A 14999-nucleotide genomic window follows, 5' to 3' on the forward strand; every position below is an offset into this window, starting at 1 on the left:
TGTACTAATGATTCAAATCTTTGTGTGTAATATTGAATTACTTTTGGAGAAAGGAGGTCATACAGATCACTGTCTTCATCTCTTTCACTATGGCCAAGATGATTTTCTTGCGACTCTAAAAGGCAAGCATACCAAACTAAGAGTTAACACATACACCAATCACAGTTAATTGTAAACTAGATGGCCACAGAGTAGCAAGGGTATCATGCTGGCACTGCAGCACAATTGGATGTACCTCAGGGGTGACATTCTGGTCCTGAAATAAGGGGAGTTTTGCCACTGACTTCAATAGTGTCAAAATTTCACCCTAGATGTTTTGAAACTAGGAAAAAGAGGCCAGGCAAAACTAAGAAAATTTTCTGAACTCTAGAGAAGTCTTTTCAAATATACTCTTGTCTAATAATCATAGCAGCATCTAAGGCAACTGCATAGTAAATCACCTGACATTGGTGCTATATTGAGGGACAGGATTACTCCTGGGGGAAATCAGCACCAAAAAATTTAAAAATTCTGCACACACTATTTGAAAATTCTGCAAAATTCTGATATTTTGTCAAAATAATAGTATAATCATGCCAGTTTCAATTATTTTGGTAATTTATTTCAAAATATGTCAGCAAGTATGTCTGTAACAATACAGATAAAAAAGATTCTGGTAAATTTTTTTGACAAATATATTCCTTATTAATACAGAACTTTGAGTAATTCATTTAAATTACAATACAGAACTGTATTTCCTGACCTGTCAGAAGCAGTGCAAAGGCTTGGAGGAGTGAGGGGTAACAGAGGAACTGAGGGAGAGGGAAGGAGCCTAGGAGTGAACTTTGGAGGGTGTTGGGTGTGTTTTTTTGGAGGTTGTTTTTTTTTTTTTTTTTTTTAAGGAGTTGGGAAGCCTCCCCCATGCAGACCTTGGCTGACCCCAAGCCTCTCCCATTCAATCAGGCACATCTCCCCCTCCCCAGACTCAATGCTGTCACCCCATTAGGTCCTGAGCCCATGCCCCAGTCTGTCCCCCCACTAGCCATTCTGAACCTCAGTCTGTGACCCCCAAACAGCCCTGTGTGCCCCACTCTGTCCTAATCTGGCTCTGTGGGCAAGGTGGTGTGATGAATTTCTACTCCCAGGGGAATTCTGCAGCACTGGACATAGAATTTTTTTCCCCCACCTAGAAAATACATTCTGCTCCTGCAGCACTTCTGGGTCAGAATGTATTTTCTAGGTAGGGAAAATACAAAATTATGCGGGACAGAGGAATTCTGCATGTCCGCAGATGCTCAGAAATTATACTATGTATTTAGCAACAACTCAAAGGTCATTCAGAAAAAAAATACATTAGGAAAAGTGCCCAAATTGAGGAGTTTATTTTAAAAGCATGGCTGCTTAAAAAAAAAAAACATGCATACATTTCAGTAGTAACAAGAAATATGCGGAAGAAGATCAATAATGGTGAGTGGTCTGAGTGGTTTCTATAGCTACTAGAGAATTAGTAGATGAACTAACTGGTGATTGAACATGTCAGCATACTGTTGTCTTGGAAAAGTCTTTAAAAACAACCCTTATTTTACACATAGCATACTATGTACAAAATACTTAAACATGTATAATTATACAGCTCCACCCCGATATAACGCGACCCGATATAACACGAATTCGAATTTAACGCGGTAAAGCAGTGCTCCGGGGAGGCGCATTCCAGCAGATCAAAGCAAGTTCGATACAACGCGGTTTCACCTATAACGCGGTAAATTTTTTGGCTCCCGAGGACAGCGTTATATCAGGGCAGAGGTGTACTACAAAATACACGTTTTCCAGCTTTATTATGGAGCATTTCCCACCCACAAACCTCATTTCTGAGATGCCAGAAAATTTCACAGACAACTGCGTTTTCATGTCTAACTTTTCCTTCTCTTATTTTTATTAAATTTATTGTTTTTGCTTTCCATTGTCTTTAAATTAGTCAAATAATTTTAAAGTCAATGTGAAAGGTCTACGTTGAGACAGCACAATTCAAAATCCTAAAATCTGGATTCAAATTTAATTAGTAAAATATCCTATAATTGTTCTGCTGCTGCAGAACAATTCAGGGTGTTGCCTTTACAGGCGCCAAGTTTTCCCAGTAGAAGAAAGAAAATAAATTGACAGTCGTAGAGTAAGCCCCAGCGATAGCCCCCTCTCTCCCAAGAATAGCTGGTAACTAACCACATGTACAGGACATCTAGAAAGAACCAAAAATAAAAGCCAAGAGCAAAAAGTCTTACCTTCTGAATTGATGTCCTCTTTCAACATATGACATAAATAATTGTTTCCTCTGTATGATCTGGTGGGGTTGTCCTGTAAAGTCTGAAGACTTTGCCTTCAGTGTAAAAATATTTTTAAAGTGTGGTGTTTTTTTTAAAAAGACCTCAAACTATGCACAAATACTCTCCCCCCCCCCCCCACGATTCAAAGCTCCTAGATATTCTAGGTTCATTTTAACTGACCCATCGTCACTCAAATATATACTTTAATACATTCTTTGCAGGCAATATAATGTTTCATTTTAGCCATGTGGAGTCCTGAGACTATTATTAACTAGCAATATCTATCGGGTAAAATCTTTACCCTATTGAAATCAATGGGAGTTTTGTCATTAACCTTAATAGGGCCATGATTTCAACTACTGTGTACCATGCAAACCCTGGTATGCAATACATACATTCTTTCTTCATAGTGACAACACTCTTAATATACATTTATATTATCAATGTAATTCTTTGAAAGCCCGTGCCAAACTTTAATTGGCAAAATTAAAAACTCAAAAGACTGAACTCAAAGAGCAAATACTACAGAGCTTCATCTACAGCACCATTAGTAAGAACTACATAAGATTTGTTATAGTATTAAATAGAAACTCTCCACTGCCGAGTTAAGAACCCCTTTCCAAGCAAATAAAGTCAGATATATCTTATATTAGGCATATTTGTTGTTCTTACCAGGAATCTAACGAAAAAGGTTTATAATAAAGAATTATCAAATTTTATATATATTCACCGCCATTCTCTGACTAATCAAATTGTAAGATATACTTCAATATAAATTTAATTTTAAAAAATGGAGTAATCTCAAGATTTACATAACATACTTTACAGCCTGCAGTTTTCTTGTATAAAGTTCTTCTTCCACATAGTCATCCACTGGGTAGAAACCTTGGTTTGTATTTACAGTGGTAACAGCCTTTCAAGTCAAACAATAAAACTGCTTTAACATTTATGTTGTACAATTATGCACTTTACACTTTTTTAAAAAATCCAACTTTGTATTTTATCTGGTATTGGCTAAAACTCATTTTGGGCCTTTCATAGCGATCTGGCTATCGAGTTCTACTACATACATACATGTCTGGGGATTGGTCCTGCTTTGAGCAGGGGGTTGGAGTAGATGACCTCCTGAGGTCCCTTCCAACCCTGATATTCTATGATTATACACACACACACACACACACACAGTGAATGAGTCAAGATTGTTAGTCTAAATGTCTTAACCATTTAATAGCTGAGGGAAGGGCACTACGCGAGTCCACAAGGGAACCAAGCATCCCTTGCCAACGCGTGCAGCCTGCAAGTGCATGGCCTACATCTTCTAACTGGCCACAGTGGCAAAAGGGAGCACAGAGCCATGAAGATCCCACTTAGTAATAAGCAGCAAATCTGATCACTCCCCTGAAGCAACAGAGTTATACCAAAGAGGATATGGAACATCAAAACCAAAAGTCTGATCTATTGGTTCTGTCAAATGATAGGAATTTTACCTGCATTTTGAGCTTTTACTGGAAGTTTATGTTACGTGAATGTGCACACTATAGCTAGGTATGGTACTGAAACAGATGCAGCTACCACGAAAGCTTATGCCCGAATAAATTTGTTAGTCTCTAAGGTGCCACAAGAACTCCTAATTGTTTTTAGTGATAAAGCAATGTATTTATTTCAATGTGACTTGATCCTTTTTCTGGAATAAAAGGAAGTTAATATAAATATATATAAAATAGTCCACGATAGGTTAGACTAACACCTGCCAGGAATGCTCTAGATAATACTTAGTCCTGCCAGGAATGCAGGGGACTGGACTAGATGACCTCTCAAGGCTCCTTCCTGTCCTACGATTTTCTGATTATGAAGAATTTAAAAGCACACAGGTCACCTATAGTTCCCATAACAAAACTGCTTGGCTTTAATCCCACATGGAGGTATAAGTAACAGCATATAGTAAATGTATAGTGTTATTACAAGAGAAATTAGTTACAGTTACTAGGTAAATATATTTAAACACAAGTCAGTAAATTCAAAGGTATCAACCATAATTTTTACTTAGTGCAGTGTTTAGTACTAGATAAACTTATTTTCAAAAGGTTATACCATGGTTGAAGAAAAAAAAAAAAAAAAAACACTCTCTCACTTGGGGTTTGTTATACAAGATCACAGATTAAAAGAAGTCCACTCAGCTGTTTCAAGTTTTGTAAAAAACAAACATTTCTTCCCCCAAGTACGCTACCGTACATTATGAACCAATTACTGCATAAGTTATTCTAGTTGTTTTAGTAGTTTGAAAAAAATTCCAATTGTTCAAGATATTTGGGTGGCTAGTTTGTGGAGGTGAAAAAATTTTAGAGTCTTAGATACACAGGTAGATAACAGAATTTTTGAGAATTATAAAGAGCTAAGAGAGTCTATTGAGTAATACACATACAGGTTGAACCTCGCTAATTCGACACTCCCTGGTTCGGCAACATCCATGGAGCACCCAGGGGAAAAATTAGTGGGTGTGGAGCATCCACCGGCGCCACGGTCCCCCCTCACTGTTCGTGCGCCGGCGGACCCATGCTTACCAACTCCTCCTCCTCCCTCCCTGGGATCAGCATCCGTGCTTTTGGGAAGACATTGGGGGACTAGTAGCATTTGAGTGGAGTTAGCCTGAGCCTAGATGATAGTGGTTATTTCAACAGCTAATGAGTTGTGCTAACTTGAGCTTTATATCCCAATGGGTTAGACAACTCATATTAAAAGCACATCACAGTCCAGTTAAAGGTTTGAGTGGGGACCAGACTAGAGTAGGGCAACGTTCAAGTTATAACTTGAGTCAACTCTGCTGTGAAGAGAAGCCCTTAAAGTTAATTGAATATATACATTCATTATTAGGGATGTGATTCTGTCATGGACGTCATGGAGCAGCGGCGAGCCCTGGGGCCACCAGAGCAGCACTCTGACTGCTAGCCCCCCACTCTGGGTATTTTAATAAAGGTCAGGAACAGATTGCGGGCTTCCATGAATGTTTATTGCCCACAACCTGTCCCTGACTTTTACTAAAATACCCGTGACAGAATCTTAACCTTATTTATCATATGTTAAACTAGCCTAACAAAAAAAAAAAAAAAAAAGGACTAGTGAGAATGCCTTTTTGTACCAGATTTAAAAAACACCCAAACACCTTAAAAAGCAACAGAGGGTCCTGTGGCACCTTTGAGACTAACAGAAGTATTGGGAGCATAAGCTTTCATGGGTAAGAACCTCACTTCTTCAGATGCAAGAAGTGAGGTTCCTACCCACGAAAGCTTATGCTCCCAATACTTCTGTTAGTCTCAAAGGTGCCACAGGACCCTCTGTTGCTTTTTACAGATTCAGACTAACACGGCTACCCCTCTGATACCAAACACCTTAGTATTTAAAATAGTATACAAGAATGGTATCTCAGATAACACTGACAAGATTAGTTTTTGTCTTCTTCACATTATCTGAAAGCTCCCATTAGTTGCTTAATACTATATTTCAAATTGCAAATAATTCTACAACGGACCTTGACATGTTTGTGGAACAAAAACTTACCTCACAGTCAACACACACTATTATACTTGACTCCTGTGTTACCGATAAACACAATTCACAAAAGATATGTCCACACTGTAATGCATGATGACGCGCTCCTGATGAAATCAAGTCTATAAGTAAAAGTTAGCAAAATCCAGATTTACTGTTCGAGTCTTTTACAGTTACCAACATTAAAAAAGTGACTGTTACCATATTTAAATTAGAGTATAGCTACACAATCTTGTAAAAGCATTGGTGTTGCTGATGAAGTAATCCAGCAGCATTTTCAGGACAACCTTACAGTTTCAGAGAGAAAAGGTGGAGGAGATAATATCTTTTATTGGATCAACTTCTGTGGTGAGAGACACAAGCTTTCAAGATTACAAAGAGCTCTTCTTCAGGTCTGTCTAATATCCTGGGACCAACGTAGGTACAACAACACTGCACACAACATTATAGTTTCAGGCATTTATAAAGCTTATAAAAAATAACAGTACTCCAAGAAAAAGCCAGGTGCACAGAAAGAGCTGTGCCTCCCATAGTTTAGCAGTAACAGCAGTTTCCCCATCTTTGCAATTTTCTCTAAGGGTACGTCTAGACTACCCGCCGAATTGGTGAGTAGTAATCAATCTATCGGGGATCGATATATCGTGTCTCATCTAGACACGATATATCGATCCCCGAACGCGCTTCCGTCGACTCCAGAACTCCACCAGGGCGAGCGGCGGTAGCGGAGTTGACAGAGGACCCGAGGTAAGTCGAAATAAGATGCGTCAACTTCAGCTACGCTATTCCGGTAGCTGAAGTTGCGTATCTTACATCAACCTCCCCCACACACTGTAGACCAGCCCTAAGGCTCAACAAAAAACACAGTGAAACTGACTAGGCTCCAATCAGTTGCTGATGTACTAAAGTTCAGTGATCACTGAATTGTACAGAAAGGGAATTTTACAAATACAGGGATATCCCAGGGGAAAAGCAGCAATAACTATAACAACACAAGCATTAAAAGTACCTGTTTAGCTAGTACCTGTAAAACTACTGATTTAAGCTAAACAGACATAAGCCAAGTTTATATTAACGTAAAAAGATTATCCACACACATAATTGCACCCGTTTAGCTAACTCAGCATAAAATCACTCTAGTAATTGAAGCGGCACACAAGTTTGTGTATGATCTAGGTCTAAAAATATTATCCCTTTGTGCTCAGAATTGTTTTGGACTCTGAATACATGAGTTTCTTTTTGGAGAGACTGTTTCAAACCCTTCACTTTTAACATGAAAAAAAAGGGGGGGGGGGGCATTTTACTGCAAATTGTAAAAGCCTAACTGAAACAATACACAGCTAGTGTCTATTAAAGTCAATACATACCTAGCTTACAGTGCTGAACTACATATTTTCTGCCATAGGTGCTGACTTCAGGGGCTCAAGCACCCACAGAGAAAAAATAGGAGTGCTCAGCACACACAGCCTGGACTGCTACTCTGATGGCTCTGGGGCTGGCCACCAAACAGCTCTTCAGCCACTGGCCCTGCGCCCCCATCAGCTCTTCAGTGGATCAGCTGTTGAGTGGAGCTGCCCTGTCACATGCTCTTCTCTGCCCATCCTCCCCTCACTGCCATTAAGGCAGGCAAGGGCAGAAAGGAACAAGCAGCGGGTAGGAGGCATGCAGGGGTGAAAGTGGAGTAGGGCAGGAAGAGGTGGAGTGGGGATGGGACCTCAGGGGACGGACAGAGGCGGTGTGGGGTACTCACTAGCAAAACCAAAAGTCAGCTCAGTGCCTATGTTTTCTTCTGTACCCCTACATTTGGACATGAATGGCATTCACATACCATAACGATGCACATTTCTAAAGTGCCTAAAATGAATGGGGGGCGGGGTCCACCATCACACAAATACATACTTGCTCTTATGTTCATTATAAGTACTCAGCATATCCGTATTTGGTCTCCTTTCTCCCAACTCCAGATTTTGTTTCTTTTTAGTGACCTTCATCCATTTGCACCCCTGGCCGATGCTGACAATATTGTCTGGGGGCAGCAGGACCAGGCTCTCAGGGTAGATGGGACTCTGGCCTGATCACATGCCCATTCACAGGGCGGAGTTGATCACCCGAGGCCGGATTGTGCCCCCCCCCGCACAGGAGCGCCCTGTACTAGCAAATGCGTGTAGTAGAAGGCCCAGGGCTGAGGGGCAGCGGGAGGGACACGCCAGGTCACAAACTGCGGCATCTCCGGGAGCCCCTCCCAGTAGCACCGCTACCCTCGGGCGAGGGGAAGCTTATGAGCCCGGCACGAGGGAGACGCCAGGGCCGAGGACCCTCAACAGGGGGAGGCCCAGCGTCGTGCGGGGAAAGGGGGTTTCTCAGGGGCCCGCGCCGGGCAGCGCAGACGCGTTGGCACCGCACCGGGGCCTCTCCCGCCAACGGCTGAAGGAGCCGCGGGGGAGGGGGCAGGGCAGCCCCGCGCTCCCCGCCCTGGGTCCGGCTAACTGAACGGAGACATGAGCCGAGTTGGCCCGCGCGCGGCCGCAGAGACCCGAGGGCGAGCCGTTGGGACCCGCCTCTCAGGGTGCAGGGAAAGGGCCCAGGCCCGCAGCGCTCGGCCCCCCTCTCACCTTGGGAGACAACCGTTCCGCGTCGCGAGCACCCGACGCACAGCTGTGCCCGGGGCCGCTGCCCTTGGAGCTCATCCTGCGCCGCAGCCATCTCGCGCCTTCCCACCGGCAGCACGCGGACCCAGGCAACTGCCAGCACGGCACGTGCCCCTCAGCCACCAGCCAATAGCAGCCGCCCTCCCTTCGCCCAGCAGCCAATCATCGCGTGGTGGACGGGGCGCGGAGCGAGGCCTCCCTGTTACTAGGTAGGGAAACCACCAAGTGGGCTCTGGGGAAGAACTGGGGTCAGGTTATTCAGCAGGCCCAGGGGGATGGTCAGCAATAGAACCTGGACTTCTGAGTCAGTTGAAGGGACTGGCACCAATGTTATAAAGTCTATTTTTTTTAAGAGACAAGTGTTTTCTTTGGTTAGAACAGATCAAATAATATTTATGGGTTGAATAAATTATTCAATGTCGTTTCTGTAGTATTCCCCCTGCTCTTATTTTGTTTTTGATTAGCATGGACTTGAATCCCTTAGGTTTCTGTTTCAAGTCAACTAAAACAGAACAGTCAGACCCATCAAATGTCTCCTGGCTTCCATGACAAAGCCAGCAAAAATGGCAAGTTTACATGTGGTTTTTATGCAAATCAATAAGCCAGCCCAGGTTTACTGCAAACTGAGGACAGGTCTACACTTAAAACACTGCTATGCACCACTATAGCACATCAGTGAAGATGCTACTATGCCAGCGGGAGAGCTTCTCCCATCAGCATAATCAATCCACCTCCATGAGAGGCAATAGCTAGGTTGATGGGAGAAGCATTCCTGTCCACATAGTGCTGTCTAGACTGGGGGTTAGGTCAGTATAACTGCATCACTCAAGGGTGAGGATTTTTCACACCCCGTAGCGACATAATTATACCAATATAAGTTTATAGTGTAGACCTGGCCTGAGTTAAGGTTGTTTATTATTACTGATGAGTTTGCCTTGATGGCCTGTTCTGCTTAGCAACTAGCGAGGCCTACTGAAAAAATATACTAGCTGAAACAGTCAGGCGCTTGGTTGCTTGACCTTGGTAGATAAGAGAATGCTTGCAGAGGCTGAGAGAAATGCTTGCAGACGCTTTCTGAAGTAACTTGTATTTCTTTGTCTAACCATGAAGCTTATCAAAACATAATAGTTGTTCTTTGTTCCTCTCTTGTATTCTGGGAAAATATACCTGGGAAAATATAGTGATGACACGGCAAAGTGGCTAATAAAGATAGTTTGCATCTGCAGAGGGGAGGGGGCTGGTTCTATGGAGACGGGTAGTAGTTCTCTATTGTATTGCATGCCTACAATAAAGAGCTTGATAGTTGGATCTTTGCTGGTCGTTGCCTGTCTCTTTGCAGTCGGACAACGAAACCTGAGCCGTCCGGGATAAAAGAAATCCCTGACATTACTAAATTTACACAGCCCAGAATAAGACTAGCTTCCTACCCCAAATTCATAATTGTAGAATATAAATATATGGCTTGAGGCTGCTACTTGAGTAGGGCTGTAGGATGTGGCACGGACAAAGTTCAGTCCATGAGGTGGGTCTGCAAACTTTGCATAGCTATATATTAGGTTTTTGTAACTGGAATATTAATATTTCAATGAGTGGGGCAAATACCAAAACTGTATTTTGAGGGGGGAGCTGAAGGAGTCGATGGCAGTCCTTACTGCACAAGCACAGGGAGAGTATTCCAGGCACAGGGGTAGTGTCGAAGGAAGCATACAGATAGGAGTGAGAGGATACGAAGAGAAAGATACACATATTACCAAACCCATGATTAACCTGATCTGAGTTTAATGGAGTGAAATACTTACTCCATTGAAGTCATTTGTAAAACTCTCATTGGAGCCAGGATTTCACCCAGGGTATGTAACAAAATCCAAAACTAGGCAAGTTTCAATTGGTTTTGGTTATATTTTACAGTAATGCCTATAGGCCTCAATTGGGATTAGGGTCCCATTGTTGTGCTGTATATACAAAGACATGATCCCCACCAAAAAAATAATTACAGTACAATAACAGTTTTGCACAAGTCTAAGCATGTAACAGTCATTGTTTAAGTGGTAGTTGGATGACTGTGCTGTGAAGGGCACACATTTTCCAATGTCCCTAGGATAGCAACAACCCTAAAGTTGCTTCTGCTTGTAGAAGTAGATGCTAGGTTGTATTGCTTCTGTGACAATCAACTCTTTGGTAAGGGGTGTGCCTATATTTGCTTATTGTCTGGGCTTCAGATATATTCTATAGATGAATGAACAAGTTTAAATATAAACAACTTCATATATTAGATACCATTTTACTGCCTATTAATTTATTTAAATGTATGAAAGTATCTATAGGTGCATATCCTATGCCTATTCCACAAATTAAGATGAAAAATATGATAAAGGACTTGTAGCAGCATGAGCTGCCACTTTAATAGTCTGGTAGGGGGACAGGGAGCAGCTGACCCTACCCCAGAAAGAAGCCCAGCAGACAGGTGCTGGGAATCAGCTGACACAGTTGATTAGCACCTCCTGGGTGGCACACACTCTCAGTTGGAATATAAAGAAGAGCTCAGGCATTGGGGGTGGGGAGTGAGCAAAGAGAGGGTATTTTCTGGTAAATAGAACAGATCCTGTGAAGTCCCTATCAGGTTGGAAAGTACAATACCTGGTAGCTACTGGATACTAGAGAACCTGAGTCTGAACCTGTAACCAGACAGTTGTTAGTGTTGCTTTCTTTGGGAAGATGGCAAACAGAGCCATGAAAGGGACAGAAACCTAACTTTGGTGTAGCTAGTTGTCTGTCTATCCCTGGCTACAGGACTCTATATAAATATGCACCAACACTTCATCCATTAGTACATCCCTCCCCAAAAGCCTGAGGGGGAGAAATGCTACCATATTTTATAATTTCAACAAAAATCAATAGTATTTTCCTACAGAGTTATCTAGAACCATTTTATGCATGTAATTTGCTATTTCAAGAGCACGTAAGCTGTGCATTGCTAAGTGTTTTTTTTGTAAAATACAGATAAATGCTTTAAAAAAGGCCTTCTAAACTATAGCCACAAGATGGTAGCATGGATTAACTGTAGTTAGGTTCACTCTCAGTATCTTCACTGCAAAGAGAAGGTGTAATTATAGCACTATAAGTAACCATACCCGTGCTAATTTTAGCCAGACCAGGTAACCCTAGCAGTGAAGAAGTGGCAGCATAGTAGTAGCCAGAGTCCCTGTCATGCTTGTTTTCGGGCAGCTACCCAGAGTACAAGCATGTGCCACTGCATCTTCACTACTATTGTTACCTGTGCTAGTTAGATACATTCACTTTGCACTGAAGACATACCCCCTGACTAATACAGGTCCTACTTGTTTTTATTCACATGAGTAATCCCATTAGCTTCATAGCCTTTTCTGTACTGGAAAATGTGCTGTGTTACAAACGTGAAGTTAAATACAATTTTGTCCTTAGTAGGGACAAGATACTCTCTATTTCAAATTGACCCCATGGATGAGAGTGCATATTATGGGTAGTATGCCCCTTAAGGGTAGTGGGGTCTAGTGGTCAGCTCACCCTGTCACATGGCATGGCCATTTAAGAGTCTGAAAGGGCCAATTATATATACAAGGACCTGGGAGATATTCGGAGTGAGGAAGTGGTTCCAAGAGTGAGAAATGTTTGGAAGGAAATCCCATTACTGTTTCTTTAAGAGCCAGGGGCCAGGAGTCCAACAGGGGCTCCCCTCTCCCCACAGCCAACTGGGAATGAGCTGGGAGAAGGGGACCAGCACAAAGGTTGCATGCTCTTTCAGCCACCAGGAGATATCAGCAGGGAAAGGCTAGCCTGTTGAGGACCCTGAAGTCTGATGTCTAATTAGGGAGAAGCTGGCAAAGGCCCTACAGCTGGCTAATTCTGAATTCAGCTCCAGGGAAGAGAGCTGGGGAGACTCGGCTTAAGGAGAAAGTGAGGGACTAATTAATATAATCCAGTTCCAAGAGAAGAACTGAAAATTCTTGCGTAAGTAAGCACTGAAAGGAGTAACCCAAAGAAGGAAGCAGGAAGGGTTCCAGCATGGGCAGTGGGTATAATAGGCCAGGGAAAGTTCTGCCTCCATCGGCACTGCCGCAGCCGCCGGATCTCCAGTTGCAGGGTTTGGCGGCAAAGTTTTTGCTTTATTATGCCCCATGCAGGTTCCAGGGGGGCTGAGGAGGCCCATACTGCCTGCTCAGCTGCACCGGAACCTTCATAGGGCATATCAAAAGTGTCTTCTAACATGCTTTTCCCCTGGGTGGGTTAGGTCCAGTGAGGGGAGGTGTGTAATGTTATTGATGTGAACTGTAACCATCTAGATCATTGTTGCAACCACTGTTATATATTTTCAGCAGATATTGTACAAAGGTTGTTGAGTGAAGTGTCTATGAAAAGGTTATGATTTTCTGGTTATGATTATGCTATCTGTATGCATGTATCATTTTTGTATTTGAAGTTATAAATATTGGCTATGTACTTGTATCTCAATGTGTTTGATTCTAAGTAGCATCAGCGAAGCATTTGGCCAGCGTGTTGAGAAGGGACTCTTCAGATTAAGTGCCCAATCAGGAAACACTTAACTGACAATGGACCTTGGGAGACTCCAATCCACACGAGAAGTCTTCCTGGGAACGTTCAAGGTAGCACGTGAGCAATGGCTGCTCTCCCTGTAAAGAACTGAGTCATGCATGGACATGTGACTTACCCATGTGACTCCAAACTTCATCTTGCTGCTGTGATTTTCCACAGTAAGAACAAAGGGGTGTCCTTCCGCATGGCAGAGGATATAAAGGGCCCTGGAAACCCCTACATTTTATCTTCAATCCTGCTTCTTACCTCTGGAGGAACTTTGCTACAAACCAAAGCTCTAAACAAAGGACTGAATGACCCATCCAAGCTGTGAATGTATTCCAGAGACTTGATTTGAACCTGCAGTTTATTCCATCACTGCTACAAGCCTGAACCAAGAACTTTGCCATTACTGTATGTAATTAATTCATTTGACCAATTTTAGCTCTCCTCTATATTTCTTTATTTTTATGAATAAACTTTTAGATTCTAAAGGATTGGCAACACTATGATTTGTGGGTAAGTTCTGACTGGTATATTGACCTGGGTCTGGGCCTTGTTTCTTTGGGATCAGGAGAACCTTTTTTCTTTTACTGGGTTATTGGTTTTCATAACCATTCATCCCCATAAGGAGCAGTGCTGGTGGCGATACTGGGAAACTGGAGTGTCTAAGGGAATTGCTTGTATGACTTCTGGTTAGCCAGTGGGGTAAAACCGAAGTTCTCTCTGTTTGAGTGGTTTGGTATGCAGAGGACCCCAGTCTTGGGCTGCGACTGCCCTGCTCTAAGCAATTTGTCCTGAATTGATACTCTCAGTTGTGTCCCGCCAGAGGCTGCATCGTTACGAGGTGCGGCGTGGCTTCAGCCAGCCCTGGTCGGGGGGATGCTCAGGGCTTCTCCTCGTGGTAGGGCGGGTGGAGGGAAGGCTCGGGGCTTTGGCCAGCCCAGCGGGGGCTCCTCTGGACAGGGGGTGGGGGAGGCTCAGGGCTTTTCCTCCAGCCAGGAGGCAGAAGCTCTGGGCTGCGGCTGGCCCGGGGCTCCTCCAGGCAGGGAGGGGGCTTGTGGCTCTGGCCATGGGGGGCTCGGCAAGGGGTTTTGGGGCTCCAGCCATGGGGAGCGTGCAGGCAGAAGGGGTGAAGCTGAAGGCTAGTCTCCCCCGAGGGGGGCTCTACCTGCTGCCCATGGGTCCCAGAAATAGGTGCAAGTCTCCTGAAGGAAGGAGCCAGAGATTGCTGCTTCTGCTATATTGTAAAGGAGGGAGGGAGGAGCAAGGGCGCAGCGCTCTTAGGGGAGGGATGGAAGTGGGTGGGAAGAGGCGGGGCGGGGCAGGGGTGGGAAGAAGCGAGATGGGGCTTGGGCAAAGCTGGGGGAGCACCCTCCAGCAGATTCAAAACTCGGCACCTCTGGTTCAAAAGGTGTAACGGATATAAGTTTACCATGATTATACAGTACCCATGCAGTGTTGTTCCTGTGTCAATCCCAGGATATGAGAGACAAGGTGGGTGAGGTAATGTCTTTATTGGACCAACCTCTGTTGGTGAGAGAGCTTTCGAGCTTACACAGGGCCCTTCTTACTGTATTCCCAGACCTGATCTCTTAATTTGGGCCCATTGGTTTAGTAAATGGTTCTCCTAGGTTTACTGGAAGTCTATTTGTGGTTTCTGTGGCCTCTTTAGTCTTCCATCTATTAAATTAATTATTCACATCCCATGCAACACCATTTAATGCAAGGAGCCATCTGGGGGTATAGCTGCAGGCAGAATTTCACCCTGTGTACTTTTGTGCCAAGCGCACTAAAACTATGCTTATTTTAATTTAAAAATCATTTTCTATCCCAATGACAGTTAATGAAATTTGCTGTTCCTGTCTTCAGATGTACTACATTAAGAGTGAAAATATGAAGTGAGAATTTGCATAGTGATATGTATTTATAAAAAGCA

At 43.3% G+C, this 14999-nt stretch overlaps 1 protein-coding gene across 1 annotated transcript in view; it reads right to left on the minus strand.

The window, feature by feature from the left end:
- The window catches only part of RNF17 (ring finger protein 17), a 228577-nt gene extending 220031 nt beyond the window's left edge, over positions 1–8546 (minus strand). Inside the window, exons 1-5 of the mRNA XM_054015507.1 lie at positions 8456–8546; positions 5856–5968; positions 3122–3213; positions 2259–2353; positions 42–115 (exon numbers count right to left, since the gene is read on the minus strand). Coding sequence (XP_053871482.1) covers positions 42–115; positions 2259–2353; positions 3122–3213; positions 5856–5968; positions 8456–8546 — 465 coding nt within the window. The remainder of the gene's footprint in view (positions 1–41; positions 116–2258; positions 2354–3121; positions 3214–5855; positions 5969–8455) is intronic.
- Between the last annotated feature and the right edge of the window lie 6453 nt (positions 8547–14999).

Source organism: Malaclemys terrapin, chromosome 1, assembly GCF_027887155.1.
Source record: "Malaclemys terrapin pileata isolate rMalTer1 chromosome 1, rMalTer1.hap1, whole genome shotgun sequence".
Lineage (NCBI taxonomy): Eukaryota > Metazoa > Chordata > Testudines > Emydidae > Malaclemys > Malaclemys terrapin.